At 49.4% G+C, this 18,802-nt stretch overlaps 1 protein-coding gene across 1 annotated transcript in view; it reads right to left on the bottom strand.

The window, feature by feature from the left end:
* Positions 1-18,802, bottom strand: part of col24a1 (collagen type XXIV alpha 1) — a 71,825-nt gene that overhangs the window by 8,949 nt on the left and 44,074 nt on the right. The window contains exons 25-46 of the mRNA XM_084692289.1: positions 17,546-17,599; positions 16,399-16,452; positions 15,391-15,444; positions 14,314-14,367; positions 12,059-12,112; positions 11,835-11,879; positions 10,957-11,001; positions 8,861-8,914; positions 8,148-8,201; positions 7,888-7,941; positions 7,567-7,620; positions 6,883-6,936; positions 6,597-6,704; positions 6,177-6,230; positions 5,981-6,088; positions 4,603-4,656; positions 3,712-3,765; positions 3,440-3,496; positions 2,594-2,647; positions 1,712-1,765; positions 1,545-1,598; positions 226-279 (exon numbers count right to left, since the gene is read on the bottom strand). Coding sequence (XP_084548415.1) covers positions 226-279; positions 1,545-1,598; positions 1,712-1,765; positions 2,594-2,647; positions 3,440-3,496; positions 3,712-3,765; positions 4,603-4,656; positions 5,981-6,088; positions 6,177-6,230; positions 6,597-6,704; positions 6,883-6,936; positions 7,567-7,620; positions 7,888-7,941; positions 8,148-8,201; positions 8,861-8,914; positions 10,957-11,001; positions 11,835-11,879; positions 12,059-12,112; positions 14,314-14,367; positions 15,391-15,444; positions 16,399-16,452; positions 17,546-17,599 — 1,281 coding nt within the window. The remainder of the gene's footprint in view (positions 1-225; positions 280-1,544; positions 1,599-1,711; positions 1,766-2,593; positions 2,648-3,439; positions 3,497-3,711; positions 3,766-4,602; positions 4,657-5,980; positions 6,089-6,176; positions 6,231-6,596; positions 6,705-6,882; positions 6,937-7,566; positions 7,621-7,887; positions 7,942-8,147; positions 8,202-8,860; positions 8,915-10,956; positions 11,002-11,834; positions 11,880-12,058; positions 12,113-14,313; positions 14,368-15,390; positions 15,445-16,398; positions 16,453-17,545; positions 17,600-18,802) is intronic.

Raw genomic sequence — 18,802 nt, 5'->3', positions numbered from 1 at the left:
AGGATGTAACTGACACCAGGGATGCTTGGTGCAGCAACCGAAAACGTACATTTTCTTCGCTCTAGTGTGTATTATTATAGCATTAATAATAAGTACACACTGTTTCCTGACCTGTTCCCACTGTTGCCTCTTTAAAAGGTCTCACAATCTTATTGACATTTTTGAAAATGTCTTCCTCGCAAAACTTTTTTTTTTACTCTTTTGTGCTCTATATGGGATACTCACCTCAGCGCCAGGACTTCCACTCAGACCCCTTGCTCCTTTCTTTCCTTCTGAACCCTGTATGAACACACACACACAGCTCAGTTTTAAATTCAGACATGCATTTACATGAACGCACAGTTACAGTAAGTGCATTGACTGAACCCATTCAAACCTATTGGGCTAGCTTCACTGCAGCTAGCCTACCACCCTGGTTTATCTCTACAACATCCTCAAGTTTTATTGAATCTCTCAGCCAAGTCCAATTAATATAAGTGCTTCAGTACATGTATGTTTGTCTGCAGTTTTTGTTTTTTGATGCGCCAGCTCTCATGCTGTAGCAAATTTGTGGAAATCTCGGCTTTAGACAGGACATACCAGCAAACAATATTTGGAACAAAAGCGAATATTGTTTTGGTGTTGTCATTATAATGATGAATATAATGATAATTATGTAACGCTTCAGTCTTACTAAAAAATCCCCTGATTGTCCTGAAGTTACAGGAGCCCAAGTTATAAGATGCATTTCAGACAATGCATGTCTCTACAGAGACGTCTCTTTTGGGAGAAGTTTTATTGATGCCAGCTTTCCGCATTCCTCCTCTTTATCTAAAAGTTCAGATGGTCACCATCAAAGAGGAAAATCCATAATAAATGACATTTTGTTTATGAATATTAAACAGAAAATATCTCTTTGAAGGAAGGCATCGTGTGTGGTCAAAAAGAAACTTCTCCCTTGTGTCCTGTTTCATATATCAAAGGCACCAACATTCAAATCCCTCCGCATGTTTTGACAAAGTCTGATTTAATTCATAATTCATCCCTCCTCACCATTTCTATTTGATAGAGGTAGGTATCAAAAGCAAGTACAAAAGCAAGTTGGCCTCCATGCTTGTGTTAAACTCCAACTCCGTGCTAGCTACCTGTCCTCCTTATAGGAAGTCAGAGAGAAGGATAGCTTCTAACAATAATCCTCTTCTTAGCATCAGAGAAAGGGACTTTTTCGTGCCACGTTTCTCCATGCCAGAGCACCGATGACAGCTAAGAGACAAACTCAGATCTACTGGTGTTGAGTGTCTCGCTGTCAGTCCATGACAAGAGTGGCACCGCCACATTGCCTAACCTTTCTGCAATTCCCCTTGGGGGTACCGAGGACTGCTACGGCTACAAGCCTTTTTCTACCTGCAGAGACACGACAACCTGGCAACGCACCGTGGATACTGTAGCTCTTAGCTACATGGGAAACAGTGGATGAATCGGAAGTATCATTTGAACCATCTCTGGGTGCACAGAGCAGACATTGTGCACCAGGATGTGATGTTGGCTAGGATGAACCCTCTTACCATAGAACCTTGGTCTCCCTTCGGGCCTTGCTCCCCGCGCTGGCCTGAAGTCCCCTGGAACAAGAGTAGAACATTAAATACACAGCAGTGTTGAGAGGACACGCAAGGTCTGACGCCACCTATAGCACACATCTGTAGAGTGGGGGGGGGGGGGTCATTGGACTTACAGGTAGTCCTTGCTGTCCCAAAGCCCCGCGGGGTCCAGGGATACCGACATTACCCTGAAAACAACACAGAGAAAAGGTTTAGAGAGCCATCTTTAAGTGCTCTTTTGACCTGTGAGCTTGGTGCCAGGGACATGCAGTACAGCAAACGAATCACGTTCACTCCGTACACTCCTATTCTTGAGGTAAAAAGCCTCAGGTATGCCTACCTCCATCATTATCATGATCCAGTACCCTGGTAAGGCAGCTACGCATGTTTTGTATTAGAGTGAGTTGCAGGAGGGTTTGACTATATGGGACCCATAAATTCAGCACTCGGCAGGGGAGGAAAGCCACAAGGTCACTTACTGGCCTGTTTAGGAGCTTTCGTAGAAAGCCCAGAGGCCTCTCACCCACTGCCTAATAACGATTCGCTCCAATGACTTTGATCCACTTTACAACTTTGAGGATCGTTTTTTCTCACAGGAGGGCTGAGTGTGTGTGTGTGTGTGTATGTGTGTGGAGGGGGGCTGAGAGGAAAGGCAATCTGGGAACTTTGTCAGGGTGTTTCTGTCTCTAAAGGGTTTTTTCCCCCATCACTTTCATCTCGACATTGACTTCACACCTGACTTGGCATTTATATGAAACGGAAAAGCGGTGTTTTGATGTGAGCGTCTTGCATTTGGGATGTTGGCACGGCACGCAATGACAACAACACCCGATTGCCTCTCCCCCCCCTTCCCCCCCACCCACCCTTTATCCCAAGGAATGTGGTAATCTAGTACGCTGTCTCTTTCGCGTGTGTGGTCTCTCATATCTCAAAAGAGCAGCTTTCCAATAGGAAAAGTGTGGCCAACGGCTGACTTGAGGGGGACGTGTTTGATGTGGCTTCTACGACAGGTTTACCTGATATCCCTCGTCTCCGGGCTCTCCGCGTTCTCCTCGCTCTCCGGGGGGGCCCTGCCCAAACACACGCAGCGTCACATGAGCAAGGCGCTTTGTCTTTGTGGGACAAAGCGCACCTCGAAAAAGGTACACGAGATCCCCACCAAAAACGACATTGTAGTGGATTTCCCCTGAAACCCTTTATTCGTGAAATATCTGCCTAGGTTTGAGTGACACAGACGGTACTGTTGATTTCCTATGAGAACGGCATGTTCTGTAGCAATACGCCAACTTGAAAATACATTGCTCTCTTTGTTAAGTGTTGCCCTGGCTACAATCTACTATGACTGGCGGTCTTCCGCTTACATAATGCTTACTTATTCCATCTGCCTGGGTCTGCCTATGGCCTAAGACTAGGTGAGCCGATGGGGCTCTTTTTGAAAATCTGTCTATACATTGTGTGGAGCGGGGATGTTGGGAAACATGCCACCAGACAGCAACGAATAATCGGTCATGGCTGGAGGTATTCTAATTGGCAGCTATCCTAAGCCTTTAAGTCCGTCTGACATATTGATCCTCTTTAAATAGCCTGAGAAAGGCTTTGTTTGCCAGCTCGAAAAAGGAAAACAAGGATCCTCAGGCTGACTTAAGTCGGCACTTTCGAAAAACACCACGAGAAGAATGTATATGATCGGAAAAACCATAGCCTTGTGACGTCCGGCTGCACGCGTAAGAAGTACTTAGGATGCTTTGAGCGGCGACACAAACAGCACAGGGTACGCACACGTGTCTGAGATGGGCGTATCTCCAGGCTAAGCACACAGTAGGGAGAGGTGAAAGGAGAGGCGGAAGGAGAGCAAGACCTACTGGTTCACCTAAGGGCCCGGCTGGTCCAGGGGTCTTACTGTCCTCGCCAGGGTAACCCTGGAACGAGCCAAAACACAAACACGTGACACTGTAGTAGCGTATCATAACACGCTCAACTATTTCTGTGAAATGTATGCTGCAGAGGTACATGGGTAGCCTTCAGCACGTTTCACTTCGAAAACAACCGTTTCCTCAAAAGGTGACACCAAATATATTTTCACGAGATGGGAATAACAGATGGGAGGACGAAAACATTCAAATGCTCAGGTTACCTTTTCACCTTTGGGTCCAGGAGGTCCGATGGGCCCAAGCTTGCCCGGGTGACCCTAAAAGAAGCACACCCACCGAGTCAGCTATTGACCACCGACACAGACTCCAAGACCACGCAGTCACACAGTCAGATTCACATATGGACGGTCGCCAGCGTTGTGTTTAACGTCAACACAGGGTTGGAAGGAGAGCACTCTGAACTCCCTAAACTCTGGGGCTTGGCAGCGTCTCCGAAATCACTCACCAGCCAGCCAGGGGGCGAGGCGTGAGTGAGTCGAACGTACATCGAGTCACGAACAAGAGGCACAGATGGGAGAGATTCAGCCGCGTTCTGCTTTGTGGTGGCCGTGACACCAGAGCGAGAGACGAGAGCACGGGCGTCACACCTGAGTCTCTGGGGGAGGGGGGCGGGGTTTTGGGGCTGAAGCCAGGGTCTTTGAGTTCCCTCATGCATTCTTCCCTTTACGTTCTTCTGCTGGCCTTGATGCGTCTGATGGAGTGTCGCTACCTCAGGGTCCTGTGTCGTTATTTTGCATCTTGCCAGCAGGTACAGTATCAGACACCACCTCGCACATAAAAGGGAAAGGCGAGACGTGCATTTTTTCCCCCCCCGCTTGGCCAGGACCACAGCCACTGGAAAAATGTTGACAAAATGGGGACAGGGAATGGGGGGCGGAGTGGGGCTCTCAAGGGAACTGCTGAGACAGGCTTGAGGAAGACCTCAGGGGTGGTCACAGAGGCATGTGTCGAAACAAAAACAGAGTGAATGGAGGTCATAAACCAACAAAAAAAATCAGGTGATATCTCATACTACAGGGTGAATAACCTACCATCTCCAGTGTGTGTGTGTGTGTGTGAGAGTGTGTGTGTGTGTGTGCTATCAAGTAACTTACGGTGTATCCTGCCAGGCCGGGCTGTCCCTCCAGTCCCATCATTCCCAGCCGACCCTGGAAATGATGCGCAAAACAGACACAAACCCCCTAAGATCAGGTTCTGAGAAGACTCATCGCTGTTTGTTATGGGAATTGTGTGCTTCGACTAAATATAACCTTGGCGCTTAAACAGCGGTTCTGCCGTTTCAGACCCGAGGAGCCTTTTGACACCAGCACGTAAAATCTCCACTTCCCAGCTATCACAACACCGTTTCAAGGTCTGTACTGGGAAATGAGTTTCTGTACTGCTGAAAAGGGACCATTTTCCTGTGTGGTTGTGTGTGTGTGTGTGTGTGTGTGTCTGCGCCTGTTTGTGGGTGTGTGTGCCCCCTTGCAAAAGCCCCAGACGAAAGAACGTTATTTGAAGCCTTTGTCCTGCTTTTGAAATCAAGTTTGTCCATTCAATTCACAACAAAAACAGATTATGTCAAAGCTCATACCACCAGATTAGTCACCTGCTAATTGCTAACCACTAAAAAACTAGGAGATTACTGTCGCTTTGGTGCTGGTAATGTATGTACAGTGGTAAACTGCTTAGTTTAAGCCCTTGATCAACTAGAAGCTGGCCAGGTTTAAACAATGTACTGTAGAGTCAGTTACAGTGCAGCTACTTTTACCAAGGCTATTGTTTGGTTTTGGAGACAGATACAAATTTCCGGAAGATAACTCACGATGCAAATGTTTGTGTCTGATTTCAGAGCAAAAATGAGAACGATCAGCATGCGGACAGAAATACGGCATTTAGTGTTTGCTGAGGGAGACGGGAGTCGGAAGGTGGGGGGGTCTGGGTGTGTGGGGTGGGGGGGGGTTGGTACCATAGCTGTCAACCCTCTCGTTTTTTCCGGGTTTCTCACGTATTTGAGTACTTTCCCCGCTGTCTTCCCATTTTAGTATTTTCCATAAAAATATGTATAATATATATAATAATTTTTCGCTCTGATTGTGTTAACTCAGAACACGCAACTAGCTCTGTGTCTGTGAAGTGGCTTGCACGCCGACGGCCAAAATCTGAATTACCCACCAACCAAAATTGATGCCTTATGCCGATATTTGACTAAATGGGAGACCATCTTCCACTACCTGACAAGCAGCATGTAGGTCCAAATTATGCCTTTAGCAAAATTTGTCGTTGTAATTTGTAAACAGGCCATTGGTCTGTCATTCTTTAATATATATTGTGTAGTTATAAACTCTTTAGACTGTTAATGATGAGTCCTTTTTTTGGGGGGGGGGGGGGGGGTAATAATCGTGTAAAAAAAATCCCTTATTTTGGGGATGGACTCCGGGAAATCTCCCTTATTAACAGTGTTCAATGTTGACGGCTATGGTTGGTACTGACCGGGGTGCCCCTGGTTCCTCTGGCACCCTTCAGTCCCTTCTCCCCCGGCTGTCCGATGTCCCCTGGAGTGCCAGTCTCCCCAGCGAGACCTGGGGGCCCCTTCTCTCCCTGGAAACACAACCGAACAAAATGGCGGTTGGTCACTCTCCATACAGATAAACAAGTGGGTGTCCTCAGGTACGTCAACGCACATTACCTTCTTGCCGTTCCGTCCACGGTTGCCTTGAGGACCCTGTTTGCCCTCTGGTCCCTGTGGTAAAGATACATGTTGTTATGGACTTGGCAGGTTGTCGTAGCCTAGACATTCCCCCCTGCAGGTCTGTAAGGACATCCTAACTCTCTGACCTCAGTGACCTCAACTAAGCCTTCAGGACCAGGACTGATGGATGTCGTTCTAGACCTGTGCCACTCTGATCATAACACAGCCCCTTTCACTTCTTATGTCCCCGTGTCTGTCTTCGGTCAATAGAACTACTGACAGAACCACAATAGAACCTTCTAGAACACACCAGGGCATAAGAAAATCCACCCACCCCCCCTCCACCACCACCAGCCAATCAAAATGACCGTCTGATCCGGACGACGACTTGGATTGTCCATTGAAAGGACCACTTACAGGGAATCCACGCTTCCCAGCTTCTCCAGGTGGTCCAGGTGGCCCGGGGTCTCCCTCTATCCCCCTGTCCCCTGCCTCGCCAACAGGCCCTCGGTCTCCTGGTTCACCCTGGCAGGACGGGGACGGAGGGAGGGAGTGAGAGAGACAGAGATAAAGAGAGAGAGTGCGAGAGAGAGGGACAAAGAGTGTCCAGTGGGCAAATAAAAACAGACCACCAGGTCAGAGAAACCATGTCTGTCAACCATGTCTTTCAACCACGTCCATGCCTGGGATACCCACTGCTTACCTTGGGTCCATCTTTTCCCTGAGGCCCTTCCTCACCAACAGGACCCGGACCACCCTTAAAAAACAGTACGCTGTTTTAGCACAAAGGCCATCCACTCCTGTTCCAACAAACGCTGCTCTAATCTATTCCAACAATAACGGACATAGACTCGGTCTTACGGTACAGTGCGTGCAGCCATGTGTGTTGTTACAGTGTGTCGTTACCGTGTGTCGTAACAGCCCGAAACAGGCGCCTGACGACCTGTTTTCCTTCGATTAATAGGGACGCCACTGAGACGAATTGAAGAATGCAGGACGCTTGCTTAATAGCAAAGTCAAACAATCGAACAGGGCCTGTTTTTTTTAATTTTTTTAAATCTTTTTATTTTTTGGGCCGGCCGTTACGAATGTGCAAACAGAACCGTGTTGCTTGTTTGACTGAAACCATAAACAAGCAGCGATGCACAAAGGCTGGCCTTGTCTGAAAGGGGGGACTTAGCCTTGGAACGCGACACAGACAGACCAGACGAGTCACGCAGAAGCGGAGGGTTATTGATACAGCGCAAGACCCCTTGTGCCGGCCGATCGCCTCTCGGATCAGACGACAGACCGAGCAAATACTTTGGCGTATCGCTTTTCGCCGCAAAAGCAAGCAAAGGGGGGGTGGGGGGTGGGGGGGAATTAGGGAGGCTCGTGAGCCACTTACTCTCACGCCCTGCTGTCCTTGCTCCCCGTCCCCTCCTGTCGGCCCCACGTCGCCCTGCAGGGATAACACACAGCAGTTCAGGGGTGCTCATCGGTTCCAGCAGACACACACAGGAGGGAGGGAGGGAGGGAGGGAGGGAGGGAGGGAGGGAGGGAGGGAGGGAGGGAGGGAGGGAGGGAGGGAGGGAGGGAGGGAGGGAGGGAGGGAGGGAGGGAGGGAGGGAGGGAGGGAGGGAGGGAGGGAGGGAGGGAGGGAGGGAGGGAGGGGAAGAGACCCGAGACGGCTGTGCAGTAATCTAGCTTGGGGTTCTCCCGGACTCACCTTTGACCCCGGCTCTCCGGTGGCACCGAGATCCCCCTCCGAACCAGGAGTGCCCTGCGTCCACAAACAGTAAGAGTGAGTATATCTGTCTGTGAGTGTGTGTGTGTCTATGCATGTCTGGGAGGGGGGGGGGGGTGATGATAGAGAGAGAAATAGTGAGAGACACAGCGGTAGGAGTGAAAGAACAGGTGAGGTAAGAGAGAGAGATAGAGATAGAGAGACCAATACTGTACAGATGTGAAGGGAAGGAGATGAAATACCTCAAGGCCTTGCTCTCCATCAGGTCCCGCTTCCCCCGGAGGTCCTTTAGGCCCCTAGGGAGAGAAACCAAAAGTCAGGGGCCTCAGAGTCAACTGGGACACAGCCATGTCTAATGTGGTGGGCCCCCAGCAAGACTAATTCTAAATGAGCTCCTTAACATAAATAATTCAGTGGGGCTCGCGGGATATGTTATATCTTAGATACACAAATTGTATATGATTGTTTAAAGTACTTGTGGGATTCAAATTTTTTCCAGGAAATGTGAGAATTAGGAACAAATAGGAGGGGGATTTATGGGGGGTAAATGTGTGTGTGTGTGTGTGTGTGTGTGTGTGTGTGTGTCTGTGTTCAGGCGGCTTAGCTTTTATGAAAGGCTGGAAAAATGAGTCACTCGCACTAAAACCCCCTAGATTTCCTCATATTGTGTTTTACAGAGTCCCGGAACCTCTGATTTATGACAGCTGAGTCGTATCCGAGCTGATTACATGTTTAGACTGGGTTGGATAAATCTTTTAGAACTCTGACATCCTTTCCCACCAACCGGATTCGCCTCAGAGGGAGTGAGACTTAATGAGTGTCTTTGACCAGAGCGAGTCTGGTGAGTGTCATGCATTATCACATGGCTCCTTTGGTCATGACAATGCTGTATGTTGCTTTTGGGGATGGCCCAAGTCGTGTTGTGTTGTGCGGTCGAAGAGAGTAGTTTACTCACTGGTTCACCATGGGGTCCCCTCTCTCCTGTACCTCCAGGAATGCCAGCTTTACCCTGGGAGAGAGAGACAGGCACAAGGAGCTTGTTTTCACTTGGATGAGCCATTGGCCAAAACCAAAAAACAAGAGCTGAAATATGAGCGTCCACCTCGATGGATGTGGAGACACGAGGTCTTCACATGTTCCGTATGTCTGTCTAGTGTCAGTCAAAAAACATTTAGAAGATTATATCTGCAATACATCCACGTTAAACATGGGTAAACCGAAAAGATGAGTCGATAAAAAAATTTAAAAAAGGGAGAAAGAGAAAACGAAAGAATCGAAAGAATTGCCAGTGCCGAACAGTGAATCATTTTATTATCGGGGAGTGTATCGCATTATTGAGACATAAAACTATAAAACCACACCCTGTAATCAGCAGTACTGCATTTACCTCATTATAATGTCTTGCCTTATCAGTTCCTGTTAACCCACACATAATTCCACATCATCATGAGAGTAGTGATAAGCATGCCCAAGAAATCTCAACTATCGACTGAGTAAATATACATTCTAACTTCACTGGAAGTAGACCTACAGTCAATCCTGATGGGTAAGTGACGTCCTGGTCTTATCAGTGAGATTGTATAGTTTTATGATCAGGGTTTTTAGCACAGATACAGTCAGCGCTACCGTGCTCACTATGCTTTTATTCCATATATATTCATGGAAAATTATATATTCATATGATATATTCATTATATATTCATTTCTTGTCATGATAGGTTTTGATATCGATTGAATTTAATGTACGTTTGTCGTTCTTATCCATGTGAAGCACATTGAGTTTTTTCTCTGTGTGACTTGTGTGACACAGGTCAGATGGCTGATTGGTTTGGGAGTCGGGCTATAAATCAGAAGGTTGCCAGTTTGATTCCTGGCAGTGCAAAATGACGTTGTGTGTGGGCGAGGCACTTCATCCTACTTGCTTTGGGGGGATGTCCCTGTACTTACTGTAAGTCTCTCTGGATAAGAGCGTCTGCTAAATGACTAAATGTAAATGTTTAAACTTGCTTGCTCGGTGTGCTTTGTTCCTGTTGTTTGCAGGAACAGCCACTAGATGGTGCTGTGAGTCTAGAGGAAGGTGAGGACAGGAAACAGCTTCACTACACTCCGACAGGTCTACTGTGATCCTCATGGAATCGTGGCGGCATCGTGGACACACAATCTTCATATTAACTCTGTCGTTCAAATGCTTTTAATAAGGATGATTCAAATGTCACAGTTTCAGAAACAGCAACTGGGACTGGTAAACTGCAGTTTGTCAAACTCCAGAGAACTTAAGCTTGCTCTTATGCAAAGGGGACCCTCAAAACTATGAGCACGGCACGTTGCTGCCTGAACATGGGTGTGTGTGTGAATATGTATGTGTGTGTGTAGGGGGGGGGGGTGTATTTGTGTGTGCGTGTGTGTCCAGCGAGTGTAAGCACGCCTGCCCAGCACGTGCCTGTGCTACAGATAAAAGAATCCCAAAGCAACGACTCACGCTGTGCATTTAAGGCAAGAAGCGACTTCAGGGAGAAAAAAACAAAAAACAAACTCTGAATCATTTATCACTCTATTGGAATCAAACAACCGCGGATGAGTCCAAAAGCCCTTGAGCGTTCAAGCTCGATCAAGCATCTCTTCCTGAGTGCAACCCTGGTGTGGGGGAGATGGATCTAAACTCACGGCATGCTTGCTGCCCAGTCAGCGGGCCAGTATGAGGCCTGATTAACGTCACCCCATCCAGAGATGTGACACTGTTTACATGCGTCTGTTTCTCTCAAGAAGCACTTTGTGTCGCTGGCCATCGATCCTGCAGTACATCATCAACGCTGGACAATAACACAGAAGTGAGGCACCTTGCCCAGCTTACACGACCGCAAGCCCGCCAATATTCACATGCCGTAAACACCAGCGCTCGGTTGGTGGCGCAGAGCACGGCCGAGCAGCGAAACGAGGGGCCTGAAGTGCTTCTGTTTCCCTATGGAAGCGTTTCCAGACGAACAAAGACTCGAGGTGAAGTGCAGGAACAATGGATGGATGGGGTTAGGGTCACGGGGTGAATGCACTCACGGCTTTTCCCGGCACACCTCTCTCCCCCGGACCGCCAGCTTTGCCCTGCGAGCGGGAAAAAGACAAGGATCAGCGACAGGAGCAACGACAACATGTGACTATTGCCATGAGCACAGCAGATCGCTTAGCAACGATGAGGTATGAAGCAGCGGACATCAAACGCAGCGATGAATCAGGTGCACTGTTCCCACTTATTAGGGTTTGTGGAGCCTCGCCGAAATGATGAGCACCCACAGCCACACCGGTGACACCCCTGCCCCGCCCCTTATTAAAACAACCAATAGGCCCCTGTTGTACCCATACAACCCTCCCCCCCCCCCCCCCCTCCTGTCCCGGCCCCCCGGCCTTAATAAAAACCCCAGCGCTGTCAGGAGACAATATCGAGAGTAGCTTTTAAAGCCGAGGGGGTCGTTTCCATCTCGAATAAAGGGCCTTCGGATCGGTTACGGTTAAGGAATACATTGTTTTCTTGCCGTTTATTTTTTAAATTGAGCCAGCTCTGGTTTCGTCATCGCGAGCTGGAGGAGGTTTAATTGAGTTGGGGCATAACTCGATACAGCCCCCTGGAACACGGGTACTCTCGGTTAATAAAAGCAGTAAGTAAAGCCTTCCACTCTCTCTCCCCCTCGCCGAACTGAACGGCACCTTAAGCCTCGCTTCGGTGTGGCCGAGACGGCGCGTAATCAGACAGTCGTTAATTGTTCACGAAAAGCAGGAACACAAACGTGCACATTCGGAACAGAGCTCGGTTATTTATGGTTGAGGTGTAGTGATGTTCAATCTCTGTCAGGTGATGACGGGGGAAAAAAAAACTTTGGATGGCAGGCTAGCAGTCAAGACACCTTGGGCAGCTAAATGCTACTAATACTACTACTCACTATGGAGCCCGATTCACCCTTCTTGCCAATTTCGCCAAGTTCACCCTGTGGGAGAGAAGGATTGAAAGAGAGGAGGGAGAGAGGAAAAAGGGTAATTGCACACTGCAGTTAGGCAACAGCTAAACGGATGCCCTTACAATCACATCCAAGATAACAGCAAACAACCACGGGTCAGTGAGAGGAGAACTGAGAACCATTTTCCAGAACGTTCCAAGCAGACTTACCTTGGTCCCCTCGGGCCCCGGTTCTCCTGGGAGGCCATCCGGGCCCCTGGGCCCCTAGGATACGGAAACACAGACCATCAACCCTCGCTGTTCCCGAGCCACTTTCCACATCTACCCAGTTATCACACAATACAAACCATACCGCACGCATGGTGTGCATGCAGGCACACCGACACAAACACCCACACCTCCACTTAAACAACAGTCAGTGTGGGTTTGGGCAGCCCCGAAAAACTGTTGATCACAAGCTTAGGAAAGTGGGGGCGAGACAAAAACACACACACGCCCATAAACACATGCGGAAATCCAGAGACATGGATCAGAGACGTAAATAAACACAGGCCCACAAAGTCTGTTCTTCGCTGGGCCGAGCAGGCAACGTCGACCTGGGCGTTGCTTGGCCACCCCTATGTTACAGGCTGACACTCCCATAAACGTTCCATCACTGAACCCTCACCTGAAGCTTGTCACATCGATAGCCATCTGTAAACAAGAACCTGCCCCCTCCCCAACGTGACGCTCTTTCCGTTTGTCGCATGTCTCGTTAGCTGCCTGTCTGTCTACCTGGTTAAGTGTCTGTGGCTGTCTGTCTATCTGTCGGGCCTGCTACTCTGTGTGTTGGTCTGTCTGCGTCTCTGCCCAGCAGTCAGTCTGTCTGACTTGGATATTTCATCCAGATCTTGGATCAGGAGGATACACACGTGACACTTCCAGGGCAAAGTGTGCCGATTTTTGGTCGACCGCAAATGAAGCGATGGCGGTAGTTAAGATACGGAGATTTTGACTGAATTACTACCTGAACGAGGGCAAAAGGTACCATATTTCATTGCTGGGAGACGATACCTTTATAGCTCAGGGGGTTTGAACGATGAGAAGAGGAGATAACAGAGGTTAAGAAAACAGCGACTCTCAAATCGTCTTTGCTGATGTAATCTGTGTTGCTGCCGTGGGGTTCCTGCGCCGTTCACAGGCAAGTCCCTGTGTTCTCGGAGCAAACAGACGTGCACGTTTACATCCGACAGCTGCTGTTCTACGCAGAGGCATCACGGGAATCCTCGTCAACTGCGTTCTCCTGGTGTTTAACTTTCTAAGTGGCGGTTTCAGAATGGTTTCCACTGCTCGGTATCCAGGTCTCGGTACTCATCCAGCAGACGGCCATGTCTCGGAGGGCTGTATTACACTTTAACTACCCCACGCTTTAGCAAAACAGGAAACAAAACCACAAGCATATGGCATGTAGGTATGAATTAAAGTAAACAACATGCAGACGACCGTGCCCGCGTGTGTGTGAGTGTGTGTGTGTGTGTGTACATTTTGCGAGTGCGTAAAGGAGGCTTTCGGTCCGCATGCTTTTCTCGGAGATGAAAGGGGAGATTCGAGGAAAAATCTCTGAGGCGAAAAAGAGGGATGAGAGATGGGAGTGAGGGAGGTGGCAGACCGCGGTGAAAACGTGTGCGAGGGGACCGGCGCTTGTGTGGCATTTCTGTCTCGTTTTTTCTCTGCACGTTGAGGTAAATACACGCCTGGCTGGAGTGCATGGGGCCCTGGCATCGCTGGGCATACTGGCATCAGGATGCCAGACCAAGAGAGCTGAAAAATCATCGTGGTGCCAACGTCCACAGTCACCGTGGCATAGGAGTGCCTGATGGGGGTAGAGCAATCCAACACTGGGTGAAGAAATTCACAAAATGTTTGACTTCTCCAGGGAGCAACCTATGGCATCCCATCGTGAATCCCTAACCGCAGAGCAGTCGGATGGGCAGTGTTCAGCCTCGTGATCCCGAGTCACAGAAAAAGCAGCTGGGCAGCTGATTCCTCTCTTGGGCCCAAATACAACTGCCTTTAGGTCTAAGCAGGGTCTTACAACTTTATCTGACAGTGCGCCTGTAAGTTCAGGTTTGTACGCTCCACTTGTCAAATGGAAATGGAATACGCCTTCTTGCCACCAGGTGTCTCACCAGCTTAATGCTCCAACAGAAGTCCTTGTCCCGCTATCACCGTCTTTGTTTTACTGTACTCATAAAACCGTTAAGACGATCCTGCACCGTGAGCCTCCATAAAATAATATTGCCTTTGTGAAAAATAAACACACGCTTGATCGGTTTATTGTCTAGGTTTATATTAAACAGAGGTGTGCTGGCGTTTGACGTCAGGCTTTCACAATCACCCTGGGTAATTCTGTCGTCCGTCGTACCTCCAGTTCTCCCACAGCTCGTGAAATGGTGAGATGACAGAGAAAACAAAATTCCTCTTACCCTTCTGCCTTTTGGGCCGGCCACCCCTGGAGTTCCTCGCTGCCCCTGAGGACCCTGGAGAGGAGAGAGAAAAGGAGATGGAGACAGAGATATACCAGGAGAGATAAAGACAGAACATGTCAGAGAGAGAGAGAGAGAGAGAGAGAGAGTTGAGTTTGATTAGTGCCTAATGCCAAATCAACTTCATACTTGCACAGTAAATCACAGTTTGTATGTGACTCGTCTCCGAATCGCACACGGGCCAGCTGGGGCTGCATAATGCTCGCATCCCGTACGTGGGAGGGAGACTAAATGAGGAGAAAGACCATTGCCTACTCTAAATCGAGCTAATCGAAGCCAAAGAAAGACTTCCAAAGGGCCCAAACGACCAAGAGGAAATGGACCCTCGAAGAGGTGCTGTATAACAATCACACTCCTTCCGGACAGCTTATAGAAGACAGGGCTGTTAACGTGGGGACGTATCGGTATCAAATCCACCCCAGCTAAATGAAACGGTTTAGAAGAGTGCAAATCAAGTGGAGAAATATCCCACATGAATCTGGGTGTTTACGGCAAGTGGTCGAGACAAAGTGAGGGGTGAATGGGAGTGAGCGTTCTGGATTGGATCCACTTGTTTCGGTTTCAGCGTTTACGTCACTCGAACTTGAAGAGATTGGTTGAGAAGGTGGACACCCCAGTGTTAAGAGGGTAAGAGAGATAGACAGCGGGGTAGACCAACAAACTGTATATCAACAAACGTATGGTATATAAACCACCATATTCCTACACGGCAAAATGCCTACCGGTAAGTGTTCATTTTACTAATTGAATGTTTACAGAAACACTCCTGGTGTTGAATGAACACGGTGCCGTCTCGCACCCTATGCTGCCTGTGAAGGGTATCGCTGAAACGCAGACCCCTCCGGATAAAGTGTTCGCTTGGGGAGTTGGGTCTGTTTTTATCATTACAGCGCTGTCTTCTGTAAACTTACTGTAAGTTGCTCTGGATAAGAGCGTCTGCTAAATGGCTACATGTAAACGGAACAACTCAATGGAAACAAAGCATCCAAGTTTAGTTCGGGTTTGTGTGGCACTTACAGTCGCGCCTTGAAGACCAACATCTCCAGGACCACCTGGTAAGCCTGGATACCCCTTGGGCCAAGACAGGACAGACAGTTAGAGAGAGAAGTCAACACACAATCAATACGGAGGATCGTACAGTCAGGAGGTGAAACATCTAGGCAATGGAAAGAAGTTTAGGTGCAACATTTAGGCCATGAAAAGGAGTTGCTCTGCAAACAATGTTGAGTATTTGGGAAAATGTATTATTTTCTCTATAACAAATATCTATCTAGTGTAGACAGTGAGAGTGCGGAAAAAAACTTGATAAAAGAATATTTCCAAATGTATCTAAACGACGGATTTAGAAAAGCTTCAGAATATGACACAGAAACCAATGCAGAATCATTCACCAGGCCAGTGTGGCTATAAGAGGGCAACTTGGCTTGCCAGGGCTACCATAATTCTCCCCACAGAAACACACACAGACAGTGTGGGCCGCAGCTAGCCAGCACGTAGTCCATTACCAGCCAGCAAGCCAGCCAGCCAGCCAGCCAGCCAAACCCACAGACTTGGAACTGTCCCCTGCACAGGCTTGGGGCCAGGCAGGGACCGGGGCCAAACTATCATTTCCAGACCCACAGAACAGTGCAGCACTCATACAGAACAACACTCCACTAGAACCTTTACTGACACAGCACAATGGATCCAGCTATAGATCCCCTCATTCTGATCTAGGAGAAGGCACAGCTGCAACAGGACACACGAGGCTAACAACCCAGCCCTGACTGTAAACCTGGAGCTTCCACTGACAGGTTGCAGAGTCCACTGACTACCTGGGGGCCATTGACATGACGCAGCGAAAATAAACAGTTTGACTTCAGATAAATGCAAAGATAGAGGCAGAGCCTGGAGGGCAAAGATGTAATACATACAAAAGACGAGTAGATTTGTGGACGCTTAAGTACACCCAGTGAGGGAGTTGCCCTAACCCCATAGTTTCATTCTCTCGTTTGACGGCGCACAGGCGTCAAGTTCAGCACTTACCCTCGGCCCGCTCTCTCCTGGAGGACCCAACGGACCGGCCGGACCACGGTCGCCCTGGGAAACCCAAGCACAGAGATCATTTACAGCATGGCCCACAACCTCCAGGACCCAGATTCCAACGCTTGACGGTTTCCCACAGCCGTGAAACTAAACAGAGAACCCCGTTAATGCCCAGAGAACCCCTTTAATGACCTGAGAACCCCTTCAAGTGGGCTGGCTGGCTTGGGGGGGGGGGGGGGGGGGGGGGGCGTGGTTGGGGGTCAATGGCCCCAACTTTCTGGTTCTTCTCTCCTCCACCAGCCAGTGGCTGTGTTACTTTACAGTAATCCCCTGCTCTCTGGTCGTGACTGTACAAGTATTGGTTTTCCCATAGAAGCCAGCCAGAAGCCTGCCAATGGGAGAACAGCCTCGAGAGCTCTGTATTGGAAACATCCGATGAAAACGAAACGGGATTGGATCAAATGTTTCTATGCAAAAGGAAATGCCCGGGATGAAACGGTGTGGCTGGGACTGATGGGACGAGCGAGGGAGCGAGCGAGGGAGCGAGCAAAGGAGGGAGGGAGGGAGCAAGGGTTTGTTTTCAACTGTGTCGGCCTGACAGGCTCCCGCCAGACGTGTCCTGACACACAGCGGGCTTCTGGGTAAACTGGGGGGGGAAAAGGGGGCGTCCTGTCAATAATTAGCGCCTAAAACGCGGGGAAAACGATTTCAGTCAACAAGTGAGCAGCGAGGAGCCTTTTCATGTTTTTTCCGGCACGTTCGGAGGGCTGAGAACTGGTGCGGGAGCTTGAGATTACCGTAGGCCTGGAGGGCGGGCGTCCCCACACATGTAATGAGCGCTTAAAAAGGAGTCACGTGCGGTACGCCAGGCGCATGACCCCTGCGCGTGCACGCGGGCACGCGCGTGTACCTAGCTAACGACGGCGTTTGTCAGCAAGACATGAACGGCGGTTTGGTTGCTGACAGAGCAGCCGAGGCTGGATGCGAGGGGGACGCGGTGTCTGCATCCCCCTGGGGCCGGGCAGTTTTACACGGGGCTAATTACAGGGACGTCTGTCACGGAGTGGGGGCTTTTTATTGGCTGCGGGCCGGCGCACGCCAACAGCTTGATGGCGGGAGAGGGGGGATGGAGAGGAGATGACTTTACCTTTTCACCGGGAACGCCAATCCCACCAGTGTTCCCAATCAGGCCGGCGGGACCCTGAGGACGAGAGGGGAGGGGAGGAGGGGGGAGAGGGGGGAGAGGGGGTGGTCAATACACTGACACATCATCAAGCAGGAGACCGCATCTCCACCCAGCTGTGGAAGCGGTTTGGAACCTGTACCGACACCTGGAATGCAGGGGGTCATGCACTACCGTGTAATGATGCTGCACGGGGGAGGGGCTGCTCTGACATGCTTCAACCAAAGGAAGTGCTGGTTCGAGCACTTCCAAGTAAGGGTTAAGCCGGGTAGCCTGAACTACATGTTTCTTTTTATGTCGCTAACGGATGCTGTACAACATCCAATCATTTGGAATTACGACTCCATATCCCTTAACATGACAACACAACATACAAGTACATCAGTCGTTCTCCTCAAACCTTCATTTCCAGAGAGTCGTCATAAAACGGGGCGACACAAGCCAAGCCAAGGTAGCAGAGATGTCCCCAACCCAGCAACTATACCAGTGATTTCGAATCCCACACTAGCACTAAGAATGCAAAACAACACTGTGAAGGCAAATGTGAGAATAACCGAAGAGAATGGAACCTTTTCCAGATCAGATGGCTGGGGAGAAAATGGGGCTGTGGCTTGGCCGCGCGCCAGATCCAATGCATGTTGGGAAGGGTGAAAGCGGCAGGTAAAAAACAAAAATGACCTCTGCTCTGGTCAGCCGCTAAACCCAGGGGGGTCACTCTGGCTTCTTCCCTATGTACGCGACGTCAGGCCTTTTTCGTTTTGCCGCATTTAATTCCCGTGGAAAAATACCTCATCCTCTCCTAATTGTTTCTCTCTCCATTCCAACACATCTTGCTCAATAACAGTGGTGTGTGTGCGCGTGTGTGAACAACAGAGAAAGAGAAACAAAGAGACAGAAAGAAACAGAGCGACAGAGAGAGGAAAGGAGAGAACCATAGAAACACAGATAGAAAAAGAAGGGGAGACGTAGGAGGGCAAAGGGAGAAAGAGAGAGCGAAAGAAACAGAGAGAGGGAGAAAGAAACAGAGGGAAACGGAGCGAGGGAGAGAGATGTCTAACATCTGGGCCGGGTTATGTCTAGAGCCCTGTCTGAGACCAGCTGAAAGGTCTGGACAGGCAGACTTGAGACAGGCCCAGACCGAGCTCAGACGACACTTCTGGAGTTTATTAATTGGAGACAGGACGGGATGGGGGGGGGGGGGGGCGCAGCGGAGGAGGAGGA

This window comes from Hypomesus nipponensis, chromosome 26, assembly GCF_054491055.1.
Source record: "Hypomesus nipponensis isolate SF chromosome 26, ASM5449105v1, whole genome shotgun sequence".
NCBI classification, from domain to species: domain Eukaryota; kingdom Metazoa; phylum Chordata; class Actinopteri; order Osmeriformes; family Osmeridae; genus Hypomesus; species Hypomesus nipponensis.
The sequence above is the reverse complement of the archived record's forward strand: the minus strand, read 5'-3'. Positions and strand labels throughout refer to the sequence as shown.